The 19,888-nt window shown below is 44.7% G+C and overlaps 1 protein-coding gene across 1 annotated transcript in view; it reads left to right on the forward strand.

Annotated features, from left to right (window-relative positions):
* The first annotated feature begins 5,167 nt into the window (after positions 1-5,167).
* LOC142655215 (putative thioesterase PNKD) overlaps positions 5,168-19,888 on the forward strand; it is a 53,007-nt gene continuing 38,286 nt past the window's right edge. The window contains exon 1 of the mRNA XM_075829097.1: positions 5,168-5,344. Within this exon, the coding sequence (XP_075685212.1) occupies positions 5,199-5,344 (146 nt within the window). The 5' untranslated portion in view covers positions 5,168-5,198. The remainder of the gene's footprint in view (positions 5,345-19,888) is intronic.

Consider the following 19,888-nt stretch of genomic DNA (forward strand, 5'->3'; position numbering starts at 1 on the left):
CGACCAACCAACCAACCAGCCAACTAACCAACCGACCAACCAACCAGCCAACCAACCAACCAACCAACCAGTCAACCAACCGACCGACCAACCAACCAACCAACCAACCAACCAGCCAACTAACCAACCGACCAACCAACCAGCCAGCCAACCGTGTCTTTATGGACCTTGTGCACTGGGCGCAGTCATAAGGAACAGAAAAGACCGAACCCCAAACTGTCCCCACAAAGTTGGAAGCGACAATTGTCCACAATGTCTTGTGTGCAGAAAATTTAAGATTTCCCTTCACTGGAACTGAGGGGCCGACCCTTGAAAAACACCCCCCCCCCCCCATGGCATTACCCCTCCCCCACCAAACTTTACAGCTGGCACAATGCAGTCGCCAGATAGAGTATCGTCACTTCACAGAACACGTTTCCGTTGCTCCAGAGTCCAGTGGCGGCAGCAGAGAGGAGTGCATTACACCCCTCCATCTGACGCTTGGCATTGTGCTTGGTGATGTTCGGCTGGCATGCAGCGGCTCGGCCCCATGCCATGAAACTCCCGGGCACAGTGTGCGGATGTTAATACCAGAGGAGGTCTGTACTCTGCAGTTATTGGGTCAGCGGAGCGTTGATGACTTTTCTGCACTTGCTCCTCAGCACTCGGCCCCCCACCCTGTAACTTTACGTGGTCTGCACTTCGTGGCTGAGTTGCTGTGGTTCCTTCCACTTTACACTAATATCAGTCACAGGTGATGGTGGAATATCCAGGAGGGGAGACATTTCCGGAATGGACTTGTTACACCGGTGACGTCCTATTACAGGACCGCGCTGGAAGTCACTGATCTCTTTACAACGACCAGTTCTACCACTAATGTCTGTAAAGTGAGCGCAGGGCGAGTGCCGGATGTTATACACCGGGGGGGGGATGGGACTGAGATACCTGAATTCAATGATTAAAATGTGTGTCCCAATACTTATGTCTATATAGAATAGATCCCAGACCCCTAAACTAATACAGACACCAAACTATACCCCCTCAATAAATAAAGACACCAGAGGTGCAACTTTATAATTCATTTTTAAAATGAAAAATAATTTGTACTTTTTGAGATACAGCTGCTTTATATTCTCTATACAGAGCAGCTGTATCTTGCACTGAATTTGGTTCAGTGTCAGCGGGTCCTGCGTGTCTCTGACAATTCATAACTTAGATGTGATCGGTAAGGGTATGTTCACACGAGGGCGTCCGTAACGGCTGAAATTACGGGATGTTTCAGCCTGAAAACATCCCCGTAATTTCAGCCGTAACGGCATGTGCAGGAGCTTGTACGCCGCGTCCAATACGGACGTAATTGGCGCTGCTATTCATTGGAGTCAATGAATAACGGCTCCAATTACGGCCAAAGAAGTGACAGGTCACTTCTTTGACGCGGGCGTCTATTTACGTGCCGTCATTTGACAGCGGAGCGTAAACAGACAAACGTCAGCCCATTGCTTTCAATGGGCAGATGTTTGTCAACGCTATTGAGGCGCTATTTTCGGACGTAATTCGGGCAAAAACGCCCGAATTACGTCCGTAATTAGTGCTTGTGAACATACCCTAAGAGGTGGATGTCAGAGACACACAGGACCCGCTGTCACTGAATCCGTCAGTCCCGCTGACGTGACAGATTCAGGTCTTAGCAAACGATACAGCTGCTCTGTGTACAGGATACAAAGCAGCTGTATCTCAGAAAGTAAAAATAACTTTTAATAAAAACTAATTATAAAGTTGCACAAAACACACTGATTTTATTTATTTTTTTAAAAAGAAAGCCTTTAAAGGAATTGTCCGGTTTCAGTAAATTAATGGTATTTTTTGTATAATTAAAAGTTATAGAATTTTTCCTGTATACTTTCTGTATTAATTCCTCACGGTTTTCAAGATCTCTGCTTGTTGTTATTCAGTAAGAACATTCATTGTTTACTTCCAGTGGATAAAATCCTGTCCATGGTGATGTGATGGACACACGGGTGCTGGGATCGTTGGAAGACACAGCTCTGATACACATACTGTTAGGGGATGTTCACACGCTTAATAAAAAACGTCTGAAAATATGGAGCTGCTTTCAAGGGAAAACAGCTCCTGATTTTCAGCCGTTTTTTTTGCCACTCACATTTTTCGCGGCTTTTTTTACGGCCGTTTTTGGAGCTGTTTTTCTTTAGAGTCAATAAAAAACGGCTCCAAAAACGGCTCAAGAAGTGACATGCACTTCTTTTTCGCAGGCGTTTTTTAAACCCCGTCAGAATAGAACGCCGTTTTTTCCCATTGAAATCAATGAGCAGATGTTTGGAGGCGTTCTGCTTCCGAAAAACGGCCGAAAATAAGCCGTGTGAATATACCCTTACTGTAACGATCCGCGCATCACATGATCAGGGACAGAATTTTATCCACTGGAAGTAAAAATTACATTAATTTGCTGAAACCGGACAATTCCTTTAGGGTGTGTTCACACGCAGTGTTTTCAGGCGTTTTTCGGGGCGTAAACCCAGCGAAAAATGCCTGAAAAACAGAAGCTGAACGCCTCCAAAAAACGGTGCGTAAAAAAACGGCGCGTAAAAAGAAGTGAATGTCACTTCCTGAGCCGTTTTTGGAGGCGTTTTTCTTTGTGTCAATAGAAAAACAGCTCCAAAAACAGGTCCAAAACGGCTCCAAAAAACGCATAAAAAACAGTTTGATGCTTTAAAAACGGCTGAAAACCAGAGACTGTTTTCCCTTGAAAACGGCTCCATATTTTACAGCCGTTTTTACTTTAGCGTGTGAACATAGCCTTAACCTGCGCTGTATAGACATCTCCTGCAATGTCCACCAGGGAGCGCTCCTGAGACACTGTAGTATAAGGGAACGTTCACACGCTGAACAAAAAACGGCTGAAAATACGGAGCAGTTTTGAAGGGAAAACAGCCTCTGATTTTCAGCCGTTTTTTTAACAACTTTTTTACGACCGTCAGGGACGAAGCTACGGTGAAACGCGTGTCGGGAGCACGGCGGTGGTGCCTGACCGGTCCTCTCTGGGTTTCCCTGTGTTCCAGCCCAGCTGCACTTTGCAGGTATTGTCCCTATCAGGATCCTTCTAAACCCTTTCATATATTGGGCGTCATGTCCGGTGACTTATCCCCATGTCTGATTACATTCATTTGTTATATTGCTATTGTGATTTGTTTCATATCCCGCTGCGCCGCGCTGGTCCCTCCTCTTTCTATAACTATACGTTATAAACATTGATTCTGTATAGGACCTTGACACCGTCTGCACTTGTTTCATTGTGAAGGTTGCATTTTTATCTACCTGACATGTTTGTATATTTTAGCTCAATTATTCAATACAATATATATTTTTATCATTTATACAAGGTCATGTTTTGTCCTCAATAGGTTCTTAATATTTTTCATGATCTTTACAATGAATATAATATTTACAGGTTGGACAAACCCATTTAAACTTTATTTAACACATAATTATAATACCGGCCCCCTAAAACCTGTGAACATTCAGTCATAGCATTTGCCTGCACCCACCACTAGAGGGAGCTCCCTGTATGCAGTAGATACAGCCCCCATTGAGTTCAATACCAGCTGTCTAAATCCATGTGTAGTGAGCTCCCCCTAGTGGTGCCTGCAGGCAGGCAGAATTATATAATTTACCTCTATGGCTGTGTTAGGCGTAGCAGGGGATTTGGAGCTTTGTATCATAAAGCTTTGAACTCTATATAGATAAATTATAACATTAATCAGCACAGAATTTTAAACCTAAAACAGAATGGTAGACTTTTTTTTTTATAAAGAAATAGCAAATTCACTATCCTGTCCTTTCCTGGTTGGTGGATCTCTGAGTTGGGGGGTTTGATATGGGGCACCATGATATATCTGTCTCAGCTGGAGATCTTGCGCAGTTCATGGTCTTGCACTCCGTCATTCCTGCTTGCTAAGGCATTACTTTATAGAGTTGTTGTTCAAGCATTGCCCTTATATAAGACTTTGTGTTCACCCATCCTCCCCATTATTTCTACATCACTTACCATGCATGACAGGTGAATCATCTGCAAAGGACAAACATCCAGCAATGACGACTATGACCGGAATGACGACAATCCCAGGGATCTTTCTGTATGGAAAACACAATTCCATAGGTGAGATCACATGACTGACATAGGTGACGCTCGGTGCTGTGTAGTCCATGAATCCAGATACATGAATTATGCAACAGTATCCTGCACTGTTATGGGGTCACTGTGGATGACTTGTATTAGAGGGCACTGTAGATAGTACTGTTATGGGGGGGGGGGGGCAATGATGCCGCAGAACCTCTTTTTAAATTGAAGGGGGGTTTGCAGTCAATCCAAGATTGACATGAAGCTCCCATTTCTTCTTTACAAAGAGGATCTGCAGCAGCTATGAGGGGGAGTATAAGAATAATATTCCCCTATTATAAATTATATTAGAACTCACCTTGGAGTTCTGTGACCACCAGTATAACACGACTGTAGCACGCGGAACTCTTTGGTGACATGTAATATTTACAGTAAGGGGTACATGACCCTATTTATAATGATGATGGGAGTTATAGTTATTATGATAATGATAATAATTATAATAATAATTATAATAATAAAAATATGATGATGATTGAAGAATAATAAACTGTAGTAGTAATAATTATACACTAATAATAATATGATGATGATGATGATGAATGAAGAATGATAAACTGTAGTAGTAATAATAATAATATGATAAATAAATAAAACTGTAGTAGTAATAATAATAATAATAATAAGATGATGATGATGATGACGATCTGTGCGTTTTTACCCATTTCCACCACTAGAGGTCGCTATACTCAAACCATTCATACAAAGAGCAGAATTCCTGCGGTAGAAACCTTCGATGGGGCGTGGTTATGCAAATGGCGTCAGGGGGCGTGTTTAGTTTGTGTATAAAATGACAATAATAAATACGATACTATTTATCACAAAGTAATAACAATGACAAAAATAATACTAATAATAATACTAATAATAATAATATTCGTTTGTTCAGGTTTTAACCATTTTGTCCTCTAGAGGTCGCGCTCTCCACAGACTCCATACAGAAGCCGTGAGGCCATAGCTCTCTGGAGGCGTGATTATGTAAATCAGAAGAGGTGGGCGTGTCGTGGTCACCTGGGGGCGTGTCATGCCGGCGCTGCTGATGCTCCTGGCCGCGGTCGCCGTGTGTTGCTCTTGCTGCGGGATTGCGCTTGTTCTGCGCCGGCTGCCGGGCTGCTCCTGCCTCCCACGGACACTCATGGCCCGGACCGAGAAGCCGTTCTTCAGAATAGCGTGAGTGCGGGGCGGGTGCTGTGTGCGGGACACGCGCGTGTAATGTCACCTTGCTGCGTGTCCTGAGGGAGATGAGACTGCGACCTCCGATTCATAGATTGTCGCATCCATCTGGGGCGAGACAATAATTTCTGCCTCCATTGAGTCGCACAGCGGTGCAACATTCAGGCCACAGCTGCATTTTTGTGATGCTAAATTGGCGCAATCTCCCCCATTATAACTGTATTTACACCAGTCATTTTGTTGCGTTTTTTGCCTAAATGTATAAAAACAAAAAACGCAGCGTCTTTGTAAAAATTGCGACAAAAAATGACCCGTGTGAATACACCCTAATGTGAGAGTCCTGGGATTACTTGGTTTTCCCCATTTAAATTATAGGAGAACAAAATTTCCGTAATGTTGGCATCAAAACCACAGGATTGTCGCCCATGTAGCCGGTTCTATAAACCGAGATAGGTGACGATCGTTGGCGACTTTATTATTGCCATCACGCTGCTGAAAATCGCTTATAATATCGCCGTATGATTGCGCAGCTATTGTGGGGTGGACGGCGCCAATTGTCTTGGGTCGGTGGTAAATGTTGCCCCATATTGGGGTGTAGGGGGGTGTAATGGGGGAGGGGAAGGCCCCCCTGGTCCGCTTGTGGTGTTGTCTGACTGCTGTGCTGAACCATGGATAGGACTGAGCTGCAATGCTCTGCAGAATATATCCAAGCAATGCTGAGCTGTGACTTGTAGTGAGGAGCAACGTTCTGCAGAATATGTACAGGCTGGACTAGTAGGGTGAGATATTTAGAAGAATGCAGTCCAGCAGTACAGGGCTGTAGTGTGGTGCAATGCTCTGCACATTTCATTTAGGCTTTATTGAGCTGCAGTGGATCACAAAGTGCAATGTTCTGCAGATTACATACACTGTGCTGGACTGTGACATCTGATAGGGTTCAATGCTCTGCAGGATAAAGCATTGCTGCAGAATATCAACTACCAACGTTGTCTTATGGCAGCAGTTGAGATGTGCTGCATGACGCCCGGTGACACTCTGTAGGTGGTGACTAGCACTATGCAATGTTCTGCAGGATGCTCAGTAAAGGTTCTATTCATTGTTCCTGTTGTGCAATGCTCTGCAAAAAATCCCAGTAATGTGACTGACACATGGCTCATGAGATGACAAGACCTGTAATCATCTGCAGGGTTTTGCCTTGGGGCAGCAGATTGAACTGAAAAAATCTTGTGATGCTGATAGGGAGCGATGGTCTGCAGCATAGAGTGCGTTGTCCTGACCGCACGTTCTCGTCACCACACAGTCTGGACAGCGGTCAAATTGTGACCGTGAAACCACAGCTTTGTGCAGAGACTAAGACCGCCCCGAGCCCCCCGTGTCGTGTTGTCCTCTGTGCACCGGTGACGACCCCAGAACCCGCTCATGAACCCCTGTGTCGGCTGAAACATAAGATTCCGACATTTTCTCCATAGTCGCCATATATACATCAGCAGCCCAAATCTCTCTCCTATCCTGATAGTTTGTTACAATGTATCAGTCTGGAGTCAGGACTGTTTAGCTCACAATACATGTCTGGACTGGACACAATTGTGAAAAGCAAAATAGGTCTTTACTGGTTTTCAGCTATTGTTTCCATTCACTGACAGCAATCAGAGATCTTATAGGGTTTTTTTTGTTTTTTTTATCCACTGTTAGAGGCATCCTCTCCCAGATCCATGTGTCCCTTAGGATCTCTACTAAATAAAGTATTCTACGGAATAAAGTAGCGATACCTTTTAAATGCCGCTGAGCCTAAAAGGCGAGATTCATCTTGTACGTGTGACGGATGAATGATCCGGAGCTGACGCAGCGAGCTGGCGGCGTTAACCCTTCAATGCCAGGTGGACTGTTAATCGTATAAATGTCTGCATCATGCTTAAAAACCTAAACGTAAAGCCCCCTGTTGGGGTAAAATTGGCGCAATGTGAAGGTGACGTGCATCAAATTGACAGAAATGAGGCAGGGACAGGGAGTTTGGTACAATGGCGTACACTTAGAAAATTCTATGTTGTACAAGTCGTATGACCCGGCGAAAGCTGCCTGATTGGTGTTGGAAATTGGCGCACGTTTGAATAGAATGATAGCACACCGCAAACTGAAAACTGACACCAATGCATAAAAAAAAATGGCAGGCAGATGTTTTTTAAATATGGCGTGCGTGCGTGCAGAATTTTTAGCTTTAGAGCAATATTTTTTATATAAATGGACTGAATACCTTTCTCCTCCTGCTTTTTGTGTCAGTTGTCACTGCAGTTCTGGCATTCTATTCATGAACTATGGCGCTCAGGATAGGAGAGGATTTTGCTAAATGGATGGGGTTAAAATAGTTCTAGGATGCGCTATTCTTCTGTGGCTTAGACAGGGTTAATCAACGAAACCTACACAGGACTCCGAGGCTCCAGCGCTAATGATCTGCTGACTCTGAAGTGATGAGGTGTCGTTCACACCCGCTGCAGAGTTATGTTCTCACCCTCATTCACTGCATGATGTGAGGCTGGAGCTGATCTGAGCTCCTCTGCATCGTCCTCATCTGCATGGAGTTGATAGGTCGATACTGGATGACTGAGATAAGGAAATTGGGCAGGGTACTCCCTCTGCTTGCTGTTAGTAAATGGAAACATCAGTTGCTTGTTTACATCCGGAGACTCAACCTGTCCTGATTGTGTCTTGTTTGCACAGGAATACATGTCGTTAGTGTATGAGAGTGCCCTCTCTTTTTAACAAGCAATGCCCCTGTATAATCAGGACTTGTTTTCATTCTCTGGAAGTTACCATTCAATGAAAGCAAGCAGAAGTCTTGTATAGTGAGGTATTTAAATGAAAGCTGCAGATTTCTAGTTCTACGGCATAATACGGAAATAAACTATAATTCGTATATAATAAAAATCTTGGCCACTTTCTATTATACCTTGGCCAATTTGATGATCTATGCTTGCTGTCAATGCGTAGAAACATTCTTGTTAAAATAGAGTTTGAAAACCTGCTCCGGCTGAAACAGCTGAGTGTTTGTTACTGTGTATAGGTAAGATGTATTCGCCTAGATTCAGCATAGGAGAGAGATTTTGTTTTGCTGGTGTGTGGAGCTCGCAGATTTTCCTGTACTGATACGTTGTAACATGCTGCAGCTGTGTGAACATAGGTCAGCCTCTGCATATTCACAGTGCAGATCTTGTAATCTGCGATCAGCAAAATGATGCAATTTGGAAAGTTGAAACTTTTCAGTGATTTTGGAGAAACCCTGCGAGCGCTGAACTTCGGCTTCTTTCATCAGCTTGTGTGAACACGCTCCTGTCAGCGCTGTCGAAATACACAGAGCAGCAATGTATCCCGCGCAAATCCGGGAGTACGACTTGTAACAGTCCAGTAAAAGGAGCCTGCACTGGCGTGTCAGACGGAGAGAGTGCAGAATCAGACTACACCGGGTTTGGTTGTAGTCTGTAACCATGGAGACAGAAGTGTGTCTAGGAGCTGGATACATAAAACGGTTGGGGATTTTACGTAAGTTTGCAAAGTTGTTTCATAAGAGAAATTGGTCGCTAACGTATAGATACCGTGCAGGATATTAAAGGATCATTCCCATCACAGAAACTAATGGCGCATTTCTAGGATATGTCATTCCTTGATGATTGGTGGGAGTCTGAATGCCGGAAACCCCCACCAATCATGAGAATGAAGGGGCCGCAGCGCTGTTGCTCCCTGCACATTAGTGTCCGCCGCACCACCGGCCGTTCTGCAGCGAAGATGCCGCAGCCCTAAACCAGCGCTCTTCATTCTCGGGTTTGGTGGCAGTCGGACCGCCACCGATTACAAAGACACGACCTATCGGAGTTGGAACCTGTAAAGGGGTCAACCAGCATCTACAGACAGATCGCCCCATAATGTCGGACTGTAAGCTCCTAGGACCAGGGTTCTCGCGGCTTTTCTTTTATGTGATGTTTTTCTTTTGTGTTTGGATTTTGTCTGCATGTTTTTTTTGTGCAACAATTTATCCCTTCAGAGGCTGCGCTGTACAGGGTGCGCTTGTGCAAACAGCGTAGACGGCCAAGAATAGTGTCAGCCGTGACTTTACTGTGTTGTGGTTTAGGCTAAATTCACGCAACGTTACAAAACTGATCCACTGTCGCTTGTTTATGGACGTTTTAAATCCGTTTGTCTCTAAATTTTTCCCGGCCGTCTGGCTGATTTTAACTGCCGTGTGTCATTCATTTGCTATCCGTTTTCACGTCCATAAAAAAAATGGATGAATTTTATTTTAGGGGTTTCTTTTAGTCCCAACAACCAGATAGTGTGTAGATAGCGCCACACAGTGCACCCACATAGCGCCACAGTACCCCTTGTAGATAGTGCCACACAGTGCACCCACATAGCGCCACAGTGCCCCTTGTAGATAGTGCCACACAGTGCACCCACATAGCGCCACAGTGCCCCTTGTAGATAGTGCCACACAGTGCACCCACTTGGCGCCACAGTGCCCCTTGTAGATAGTGCCACACTCACCTGCCCCGTTCCTGCGCAGTCCTCTCCTCCAGCGATTCAGGCCCGTCTCTTCTGACTCTGTCTGCTCCAGTGGAATGACCGGCGGCGTAATGACGTAATTGTGCCGCCAGCATCACAAAAAAGTGGGCAGGGGAACCAATGGTTCACGGACCATGTGTACGTTGCGTCAGACTCGCTGCATTTCCTTACTCTGTCCGTTTTTGCGGACCACGTCACTCATCTATGGGTACGTGGAAAAAACGGACAGCACATGGACGACATCCATTTCAAAAGAAATTATGAGAAAAAACCAGGAGGACCTCGCAAAGGAGAAACATGTACGTGAAAAGCTGACGACACGCGGATGTGGTCCTGACCCCCCCCCCCTGATTCCAGAGCGGTTTTATTTCTCGGACTACGGCCTCCATTCCCCCGCAATCCATTGGAAGACCCGGATTTCACATCCATGCCGGTCTCCATCTGGTGTACACCATTTTGATAAACTATGCCCTTAACAATTGAGAAAAAATCTGATAATCTGTCATCCTCCGTACAGCTGAGGTGCCGGTTTATTGGAAGTTTACGCCAATAATATAATGTATAGTCTCGCCCTATCACGGCTGCTGCTTCCATTGGAGATCTGGCATGACCCTCCATATTAGCAGGATTTTTGGACCATTAGTTGCTGTATTAATGGCATTTTCTTGTATTCTGTGTTTGTTGCTTTGCTCATTTTTGTGTTACCGGTGTTACAGCTTTAGCGGTCGTGTGTTGCCGGTTACGTCCATTTTTACGAGAACATCTGCTCGACAGCGAAAGGAAAATTGAAACCCACATTTGCAAATCATTATGAAACCACAGAATGTGAGTTCCCCGTAATTGGCGTCTTGTATGGCGGGTGATGATGTCCGGGACTCTTGGCTTGATGGCAAATGTCATGACGGTGCCTGAGGTGGGATCAAGCAGCGGAGGGGGAATCATTAGACAACTCTCGCTTTCAGGCACGGGGCACGTTATATGTATCTGGCAGCTGCCGGGAAAAATGATGCGGGAAGCAGATACTGTGCGCAAAAGTAGAGAGGTGGCTCATATCAACCAATCAGATCTCATTATGGAGTACATTATGGGGGTTGTCTAGTTCCGAAAACCCATTAGGTGCATTTTGAGTGTAGAGGTGGGGATCCCTCATTCGGGACCTCTATCTATTAGCCAGAATGGAGATCAGATTCTCGCCACAAAACCGCTATGTGTAAATACACCCTGAGCCTGACTGGTATTTTTGGGTGTAAAAGGTGGCACCCTGAGACCCATCACATCTGTGCATTACATGGACAGCCCATTGATTTCAATGAGGACGGTGTAATACTTGCGTTCCCCTGTGGTGGCGCTGCAGGGAAATTAAACACTTAGCCTATGTTCACACGCTGAGTCAAAAACGTCTGAAAATACAGAGCTGTTTTCAAGGGAAAACCGCTCCTGATTTTCAGACGTTTTTTAAGCCTCTCACGATGTTCGCTGCGTTTTTTACGGATGTTTTTGGAGCCGTTTTCTATAGTCCATGAAAAACGGCTCCAAAAACGTCCCAAGAAGTGCCCTGCACTTCTTTTTCGAGGCTGTTTTTTTAGGCGGCCGTTTTTCGGGCGTTTATGGCCCGAAAATAGGCTGTGTGAACATACCCTTGTGTTCACACGGTCGTTTTTTGGGCCGTAAATGCCCAAAAAACGGCCGTAAAATCGGAAGCAGAACGCCTCCAAACATCTGACCATTAATTGCAATGGGGAAAAACGGCGTTCTGTTTCGATGGGGTGTCTTTTTACACGGCCGTTTTGAAAGACGGCCGCGTAAAAAAATGTCTGCGAAAAAATGCAGATCACTTCTTGGGACGTTTTTGGAGCCGTTTTTCATGGACTGTATTGAAAATGGCTCCAAAAATGGCAGTAAAAAATCGCGAGCGGCTCAAAAAACCTCTGAAAACCAGGAGGTTTTTTGACTTTGCGTGTGAACATCGCCTTATACTGCCAGGTTTTCCTTCCGATTACAATTGATCGCTGGGTTTGCTACAATATGGTCAGATTGTCCTAACAAAAATGGATTGGACACTCCCGTCACGTTCTGATCCGCTGTAATTTCTAATCTCAATCCCTGAAAGAGAAGCAATCAATCCAGTATAGGATTAATTAAAAAACAATAGTGAAGCTCCTCGTGAGCTCGTGTTTATCTACTGTGCATCGGGCTATAAAGCAAAACCAAATAATATTACGTGCAGTAAAAAGGATGTGGCCAAATCTGTCGAGTCCTACAAACCACCGCAGTGAGAACGACTTCAAATCATTTTATTTTCCATTTCATGTATAATACAAAAAAAAAAGTTTCCCTCCACCCCCTAAAAAGGTCTATTAATCAATGAAGGTTCCCTAAACTATTGAGCCAGATCTGTGCAGAAGCTTTCCATTCAGCAACAGCAAGCAGAGATCTTGAAAACTACAAGGAGTTGAAACAAAGGTACATTGGGAAATGGCAGCCTTTTATTTTTCTTAAGTCGGAATACCCCTTTAAAGTTGCTTTTTTAGCTGCTGTTATGCCATGTGTGCCAGTTTGTGTGTGTTGGCTTAGAACTGACGGCTGTAGACGTGGGTGGAGCTCCATAAATGCCAGTTCAGGTACGCACAAGACATGTTGCGACATATTGGCACTCAAAATAGGTAAACGAACATGATATCTGTTGTTGCCTTCACGGGCTCCAGTATAGATGATGCCATGGTGCCAGCGGGCCAAGTTCTATTAACAATAAAAAAAAATACGTCCATGAAAATGTTTTACTCCGCCATTCTATGTTATATCCGAATTCTACCTTTTATACAAGAATTTCTGCAAAAAAAGTTTCATTTAAGGGTACAGTAAAAAAAAAAATGTGTTCGGCACCATATAGATCTGATTACTGCTAGATATTCAAACATTCTGGATTATCAGACGGTTGTAAAAAAAAGTTAATAGGTAGAGGCCAAATGCAAACCTAATCTGTCACCAATTGTTTCCCTGCTTTTGTTCTTTTAACCCCTTCAGGACCAAGCTCATTTTGGCCTTCAGGACAAGATCCATTTTTTCAAATCTGACATATTTCACTCTATGTGGTAATAACTCCGGAATGCTTTTGAACGCAGCATGTGAGGGGTTAATCGGTCGGATCGGAGGCTAGCTCCGGTCACGGCCGATACCTCAGGGTGCCAGCTGTCACCCGGCGGTGATGTCGCTGGCTCAGCTCCTGAGCCAGCTTCATCTCCATCACGTAACAGTAACGTGAAAATGCGGTAAGACACCAGTTTTAATGACGTTACTGTACGTGATCCGGCGGGAAGGTTTTAAAATTCCAGATTATTAAGATATAAACAAACATTTTCTAGACTATCAGATGTCGTCTTTACGTCCCTCCCGGCCCCCCCAGTTGTGTAAATTCTTCCTAGATCTGAAGACCAGACTAATCTGAGAGAGACTGGTTTCTAGGGATGTCCTGCCTGACAAGCAGATATAAAAGACTGGTTGTTATGCAGACTATCCTCCATAGCAACCAGAATGTATCAAATAACTCAGCGGTTCAGCTCAAAGTTAAAGGGGTCGTCCAGTTACAGCAAATGTATAAAATTTGTATAACGAAAAGTATATCCAATATATTTCGGTATCAATTTCTCACGGTCTTCAATCTCTCTGCTTGCTGTCAATCGGTAGTAGCCTTCATTGGATAGCCTTCCAGGGGACAAAAATCCTTCCTGATCGTGTGTTTGGAACACAGGTGCCGGGCATAACAACATTTTTTTTTTACACTGAAAGTATACAATGGAGGTTTATATTGATTTAATGGCCGCAAGCAGAGGTTTTGAAAACCGTGAGAAATGAATACAGAAAGTGTATTGGAAAATGCTGAAACCGGAATACCCCTTTAACTTACCATTGTGTGGGCAGAAGAGAAGGGGGAAAGCGGCCTGACAGCAGTCACATCATGATGTTTCCCTTCCGTGCCTCAGTAATAAAGGGTTTTTCGTGTGAAGAGAGACCCTTCCCATAGGCCCTATTAGTGTATATGGACGTCATAGAGGGGGTGCCCCGCTTGTGACCGCACTCTGAGCCAGAAGGTTGAGCCGCCCCTGCGGACACAAGCTGTATATATATGACATTTGTGTGGCCGCCTTGTAGTGTTACATTTCCCCGCAGTGACCGGGGGTGTCGGGAGCCGGACCCAATATACAAGGGATTAGAGAACCCCCTTATATCATATTATTATTATTTTTTATTTTTTTAATGAACCTGTGCATTAGGGGGAGGGCGGTATAATTTATTGTCTTGCAGTCCCATGTAAGTTTGGTTGTAAATATTTCCCTAATGAGCAGTAGTTGAGTATTTTTTTTTATTTTTTAATAGTCATTTTTATTTTTTTCCGCTAAAAAACCAAAACATTTGTGAGACAACACAACAACCCAAAGACATAATCCCCCTCCCCCATCTTCCAGAGCAAATATGACCATGATTACACATTATTCTGACATCTATAAAAAATGTACAAAAAAACATTGCATAACATGTACAGTTCCAAAATACATAAATATAATGATGGCCAAAATCTCACACAGGCCAACAAGCTACACTCAGCAGCCCACATATACTAGAAGGCCATTACGGTCCAGAACGCGTCTCCGCTACAGCATCAGGCAAGGAATTCAGGCCCGGTCACAGAACCCGAGGGGACCATATTTTATCGAACTTGTGTTTAGCATTCCTGGATGTAGACATGAGCTTTTCCATAGACGTTAACCTATTGACTTTATTACAAAATTCTGACCATGTAGGGGGTCTATTCTCCAGCCAGTGTTGTGCAATAATCCTCCTAGCTACATACAACCTACGAGCAACAGCCAAGGTGACCTGCTCAGAAACCGAAATATCCTCCACGCACCCCCAAAACACGAACAAATGGAGTGAAACCTACCGATACCCGGAACACAGAAGAAATAAGGTCCACTACCTCAGACCAAAACTGCCGCAGCTGTATACATTGCCACATCATGTGTATCAACGTGCCCGGTGACCCACCACATCGAGGACAAGCTGAGGAATCCCGAAAACCCAATTCCATTCAGAAACACTGGTGTTCTATAAACCCGATGTATCAGAAATAATATACGATGCGCCTCATTCATGGACAATCTAGGAATCCGCGACAAAATATCATCCCACTCACCCTCCTCTATGGGCCCGAGATCTTTCCCATTTACCTCTCAACACAGGAGGAAATCCATCTATGAATCTCATCAAAAGACCTCTGTATAGACGAGATATAAGGCCGGAAGTGACGAGCCGTGCCGATAACTCCGATCAGGACATTGTCCATTACCGTGATATCAGTAGACCTACTCTCAACGCCGCACGCGTGCCGAAGCTGAAGGGATTTATAAAATTGAGCATGAGGAAGACCAAATTCTGACTGCAGACATGAGAATAACTTGAGGTCTTGATTCTCCACCAGCCGCTCTAGTCTACGGACCCCATTGTTCTTCCACAAAGCAAAATCTGTTAGTGTATTCTTATGAGACCTCCACGGCGTATCCCAAATAGCTGTATGCTGCGTCCATCCCGTAACACCTTGTATATTCCTAACTCACCGCCAGACCTCATGCATCAAATATAATGTTGGATATTTTTTAGTACGCTGTTTAAATTTGTGCCTCCAACGCCTCGTACAGCGAATCCGTACACAGGAATTGTTGCAGCATCAGCCTGATGGAATCAACCGAGTCCTCAATATCCCAACCTCTGAGAAGCCAAATAGTATAATCTAGGATCAGGAACCGCCAGACCTCCGTCCGTCTTATCTCTTTGCAGAGTTTCCAATTTTATGCGCGCACGCCCCGTATTCCAAATAAGAGATCTAAATAACGCGTTGACCGTATATTAAAAAAAAAACGTGGTAACCAAATATGAGCATTGTGCAGAAGATGCGAACATGAGACGCCTCAGTCTGTCGCACCCTATGGGTATGTTCACACGGCCTATTTTCGACCGTTTTTCGGGCCGTAAACACCCGAAAAACGGCGGAAAAATTGGAAGCAGAACGCCTCCAAACATCTGCCCATTGATTTCAATGGGAAAACGGCGTTCTGTTCCGACGGACCGTTTTTCGCAGCGTTTTTTTTTTCATGCGTAAAAAAGAAGTGCAGGTCACTTCTTGGGACGTTTTTGGAGCCGTTTTCCATAGACTATTGAAAAAAGCTCCAAAAACGGCAGTAAAAAACGTCTAAAAAGCAGGGGCTGTTTTCTCTTGAAAACGGCTCAGTATTTTGGAACGTTTTTGAGTTTGTGTGTGAACATACCCTAACTCTAAGGGTATGTGCACACACACTAATTACGTCCGTAATTGACGGACGTATTTCGGCCGCAAGTCCCGGACCGAACACAGTGCAGGGAGCCGGGCTCCTAGCATCATAGTTATGTACGATGCTAGGAGTCTCTGCCTCGCTGCAGGACAACTGTCCCGTACTGTAATCATGTTTTCAGTACGGGACAGTTGTCCGGCAGCGAGGCAGGGACTCCTAGCGTCGTACATAAGTATGATGCTAGGAGCCCGGCTCCCTGCACTGTGTTCGGTCCGGGACTTGCGGCCGAAATACGTCCGTCAATCACGGACGTAATTAGTGTGTGTGCACATACCCTAAGAGTATCACCCAACCTTCTAGTTTTCCCTTTGACCCTGCTGATTAACTGAATCAAACCCCCTCTCAGCGTAGCCTTCATAGAATGCCACACCACTCCTGTATTGGCCGTGCCCACGTTTTCCAAAAAGTCATCCGTCAAGACTTTAAGCACATCAGATACATTTATAACAGTCAACCAGAAGGCATTCAACCTCCACAATGTCCTATTATTTTGAGGACCTCGAGACAAAGATATGACCAATACCAAGGGAGAGTGATCAGAAAGCGCCTTGGGTAAGTATTCAACAGTTACAACCGCTCTGGCTACAATGTCAGGACCCAATCCGAGATCTATACGGGACAAGCTATTGTGCGAACTAGAGAAGCAAGAATAATGCCGATCATGAATATGTTTCCGTCTCCATAAATCCAACATAATCACCTCATGAAGAAATGAGCCAAACGCAGTAAGGGGCCATCCACACCAGCTCCATCAGTAGTGAATTTATCCCAGTAACGGTGAATATAATTATTGAAATCTCCCAGTATGAGGAACGGTAAACCTGGTCCAGTGCCGGTAAAATTCCAAACCTTTCGAAGTACATCATAACTAAAGGGCGGCGGAATATAAACTCCAATAATTCTATATTGTACAGAGTATATAGTGCAGTGAAGACCGACATATCTCCCCTCATCAATATCAACCTGAAGACACTTAAAGGGTATCGAGCGATGTATCACCAAACTGACCCCCCTCCAGTAACTGGTGTGAACGGAGTGATATTCATGACCCATCCAGGCACGATGTATAGTTGCAATCCTATCCCTAGAGAGATGGGTTTCTCGCAAGCATAAGATAGCAGGAAAATGAGACTTCACATACTCCAAGATGGCCGTACGCTTAATGGGGTCCCCAAGGCCCCTGACATTCCAGGATATAGTTGTGACATTATGAGCCATAGAAGGTACCGGAGCAAAACAGCAGCATCAAACCGGTACAATAGAGACCTATATTGTAAGCAAAGCAAGTATGTATACTCTGGAAGAACCCCAAAAACATTCCCACAACCCCCTCCCCCCCAAACCAAAATGACCCACATATGCCCAAAAACTTGCTTTAGCCAAAGCAAGTTAGGGCACCAGTCCTCCTGGAACCTGGACGACATGTTTCAAAAAGTACAAACGACAGCGTCCTGCAACCACTCCTTAATTCAATGGAAGTCCGTCGGATCCGCATTAAAGGAGCGCGTATGTTTCGGAGCAACCGGCTCCCTGGAAAATCCTTAGGAAAGATATCAAAGCCTGTTCCACCATCTATCCGTCTGCATCACGAATACGACGCTCACTGCGGTCCAGCCATCTTCTCAGCGTCTATAGAGGTCTCAAAAAAAAATGCGTTTCCCCCAAGGCAACCACTGGAAGCTTGGCAGGATATAGCATCGCATATGGGATTTGGAGAGTACGCAAGCGCCTCTTTACCTCCGGGAATAGAAGACGTTTCTTCTGGATATCTGCCGAGAAGTCCGGAAAAAATTCTATACGATGACCATCAAAAGTGACATCTTTCATATCTCCGGCCGCTTTCAGAATGGCATCCCTGTTGCGGTAATGCAGGAGCTTAACAAGCATGGTTTGGGGTTGCGCCCCTGGCGGAAGTGTGAGCACGTTCCACAGCATACATGGGTGACAAAATTGTAGCACCAAAAATGGATTTCAGCCACGTCTCAATATATTGTCGGGGTATTACCCTCCGTGCGTTCAGGCAAGCCCACCCATCGGATATTATTCCGTCGGAGTCTGTTCTCCAAATCATCGACCTTAGCCTGTAAACTCAAAATGGCGCGGTCATGTTTCAATATATCTCTTTGCATGGGTAAAATGGCGTCCTCAGTCACACTAATGCGGCCCTCCACCGCCGATATCCGTTCTGAGACCTTTTGTAGATCATGGCGAATAAGCCCCACATCCTCACTCACACCTTCCAATTGCAGCGACAAGGAAGACAGCGTGGTATTGCATTTGGTGCAGGCTTACTTGGCGTAGCAGATGAGTGTCTCGCATAGCCCGCCAGCTTAGAGGCCGCCGCACGTGTGACTGCAGAGGCGGCGCCAGCACCATCTTGGCTTTCCCGCTCCACCGCCACATCTGGTTTCTGACGGGTCAAGGCCGTGATGTCGATAGAACAGGACTGCAAACCAGGCAGGGATGATCACCCAGGTAAGTAGCACCAGGCTGTTCAAATGGTATCCTGTAAAGAGCTCCGAAACAGGATAAAAGAAGGGTCTCTAGCAGGAGCTAACTCGCCGCGCGTCCTCTCACGTCCCCAGGTAGGCCACGCCCCCAGTAGTTGAGTATTTAAAGCCTATGTACACTTGTGAAAACTATTTTTTTTGTTTTAATAAAAATGTATCCGTGTGATTGGTGCCACTTTGTATTTACCTTTTATTCAAAATTATTTGTACTTTTTGAGATACAGCTGCTTTGTGTCCTGTATATGGAGCAGCTGTATCTAGTGCTGAATCAGTTAGGTCAGCGGGACTAACGGGTTCAGTGACAGTGGGTTAGACACGCAGGACCTGCTTTTACTGAACCAGTCCGTCCCGCTGATCTGACGGATTCAGTTCTCCATGCACGATACAGCTGCTCTATATACAGGATACAAAGCAGCTGTATCTGAAAAAAGTCAAAATAATTTTTAATAAAAAGTAATTACAAAGTTGCCCTAATCACAATGATAGACATTTTATATACATCGATATTCATTTAAAAAATGCCTTGAAAGGTGCACATAGCCTTTATTGGGAAATTCTCTCAGTGGTTTGGTGAGAAGTCAGAGCGATGATAAGAAACATTCCACTCAGCGGTGACTGATGAAAGACGAGCGTTATTGTGCGGATTCCTGCGCTTCTTGGCTCATCATTGACGTGACTTTGATGGAACGTTCTGCATGATGCAATGTTATAAATCCTCTTCTAGAATTAATCAAAATGATTAAAATCTACGTAAAATGTTGAGTAACCTTGTAAATAGTTATTTCTGTTACAAAACAACAGTGCATTGTGGGAACTCAGGATATTGGCGCTTCAGGAGTAATCCTGAACTGCTGAGTGCAGCTCTGGATGTGACTGGAGGATAAGACCTGATATCAGAATTGATACAAGATGTTAGCCTTAATGGCATATTCTGACATTACACATGAAAGGAATATCCCTAGAATATACAGGTCCCAGGGGTTGGACCTGAACCAATCAGACGCTCATGTCCTATAGTAGTGATTCAATGTCTATAGCCGGGTGTTCCCTACACGTTCTGCTGTGGAATGCGGCGCAGCGTTTACTGATTGACAGAT

The sequence above is a fragment of the Rhinoderma darwinii genome, chromosome 6 (genome assembly GCF_050947455.1).
Source record: "Rhinoderma darwinii isolate aRhiDar2 chromosome 6, aRhiDar2.hap1, whole genome shotgun sequence".
Classification (NCBI taxonomy): Eukaryota; Metazoa; Chordata; class Amphibia; order Anura; family Rhinodermatidae; genus Rhinoderma; species Rhinoderma darwinii.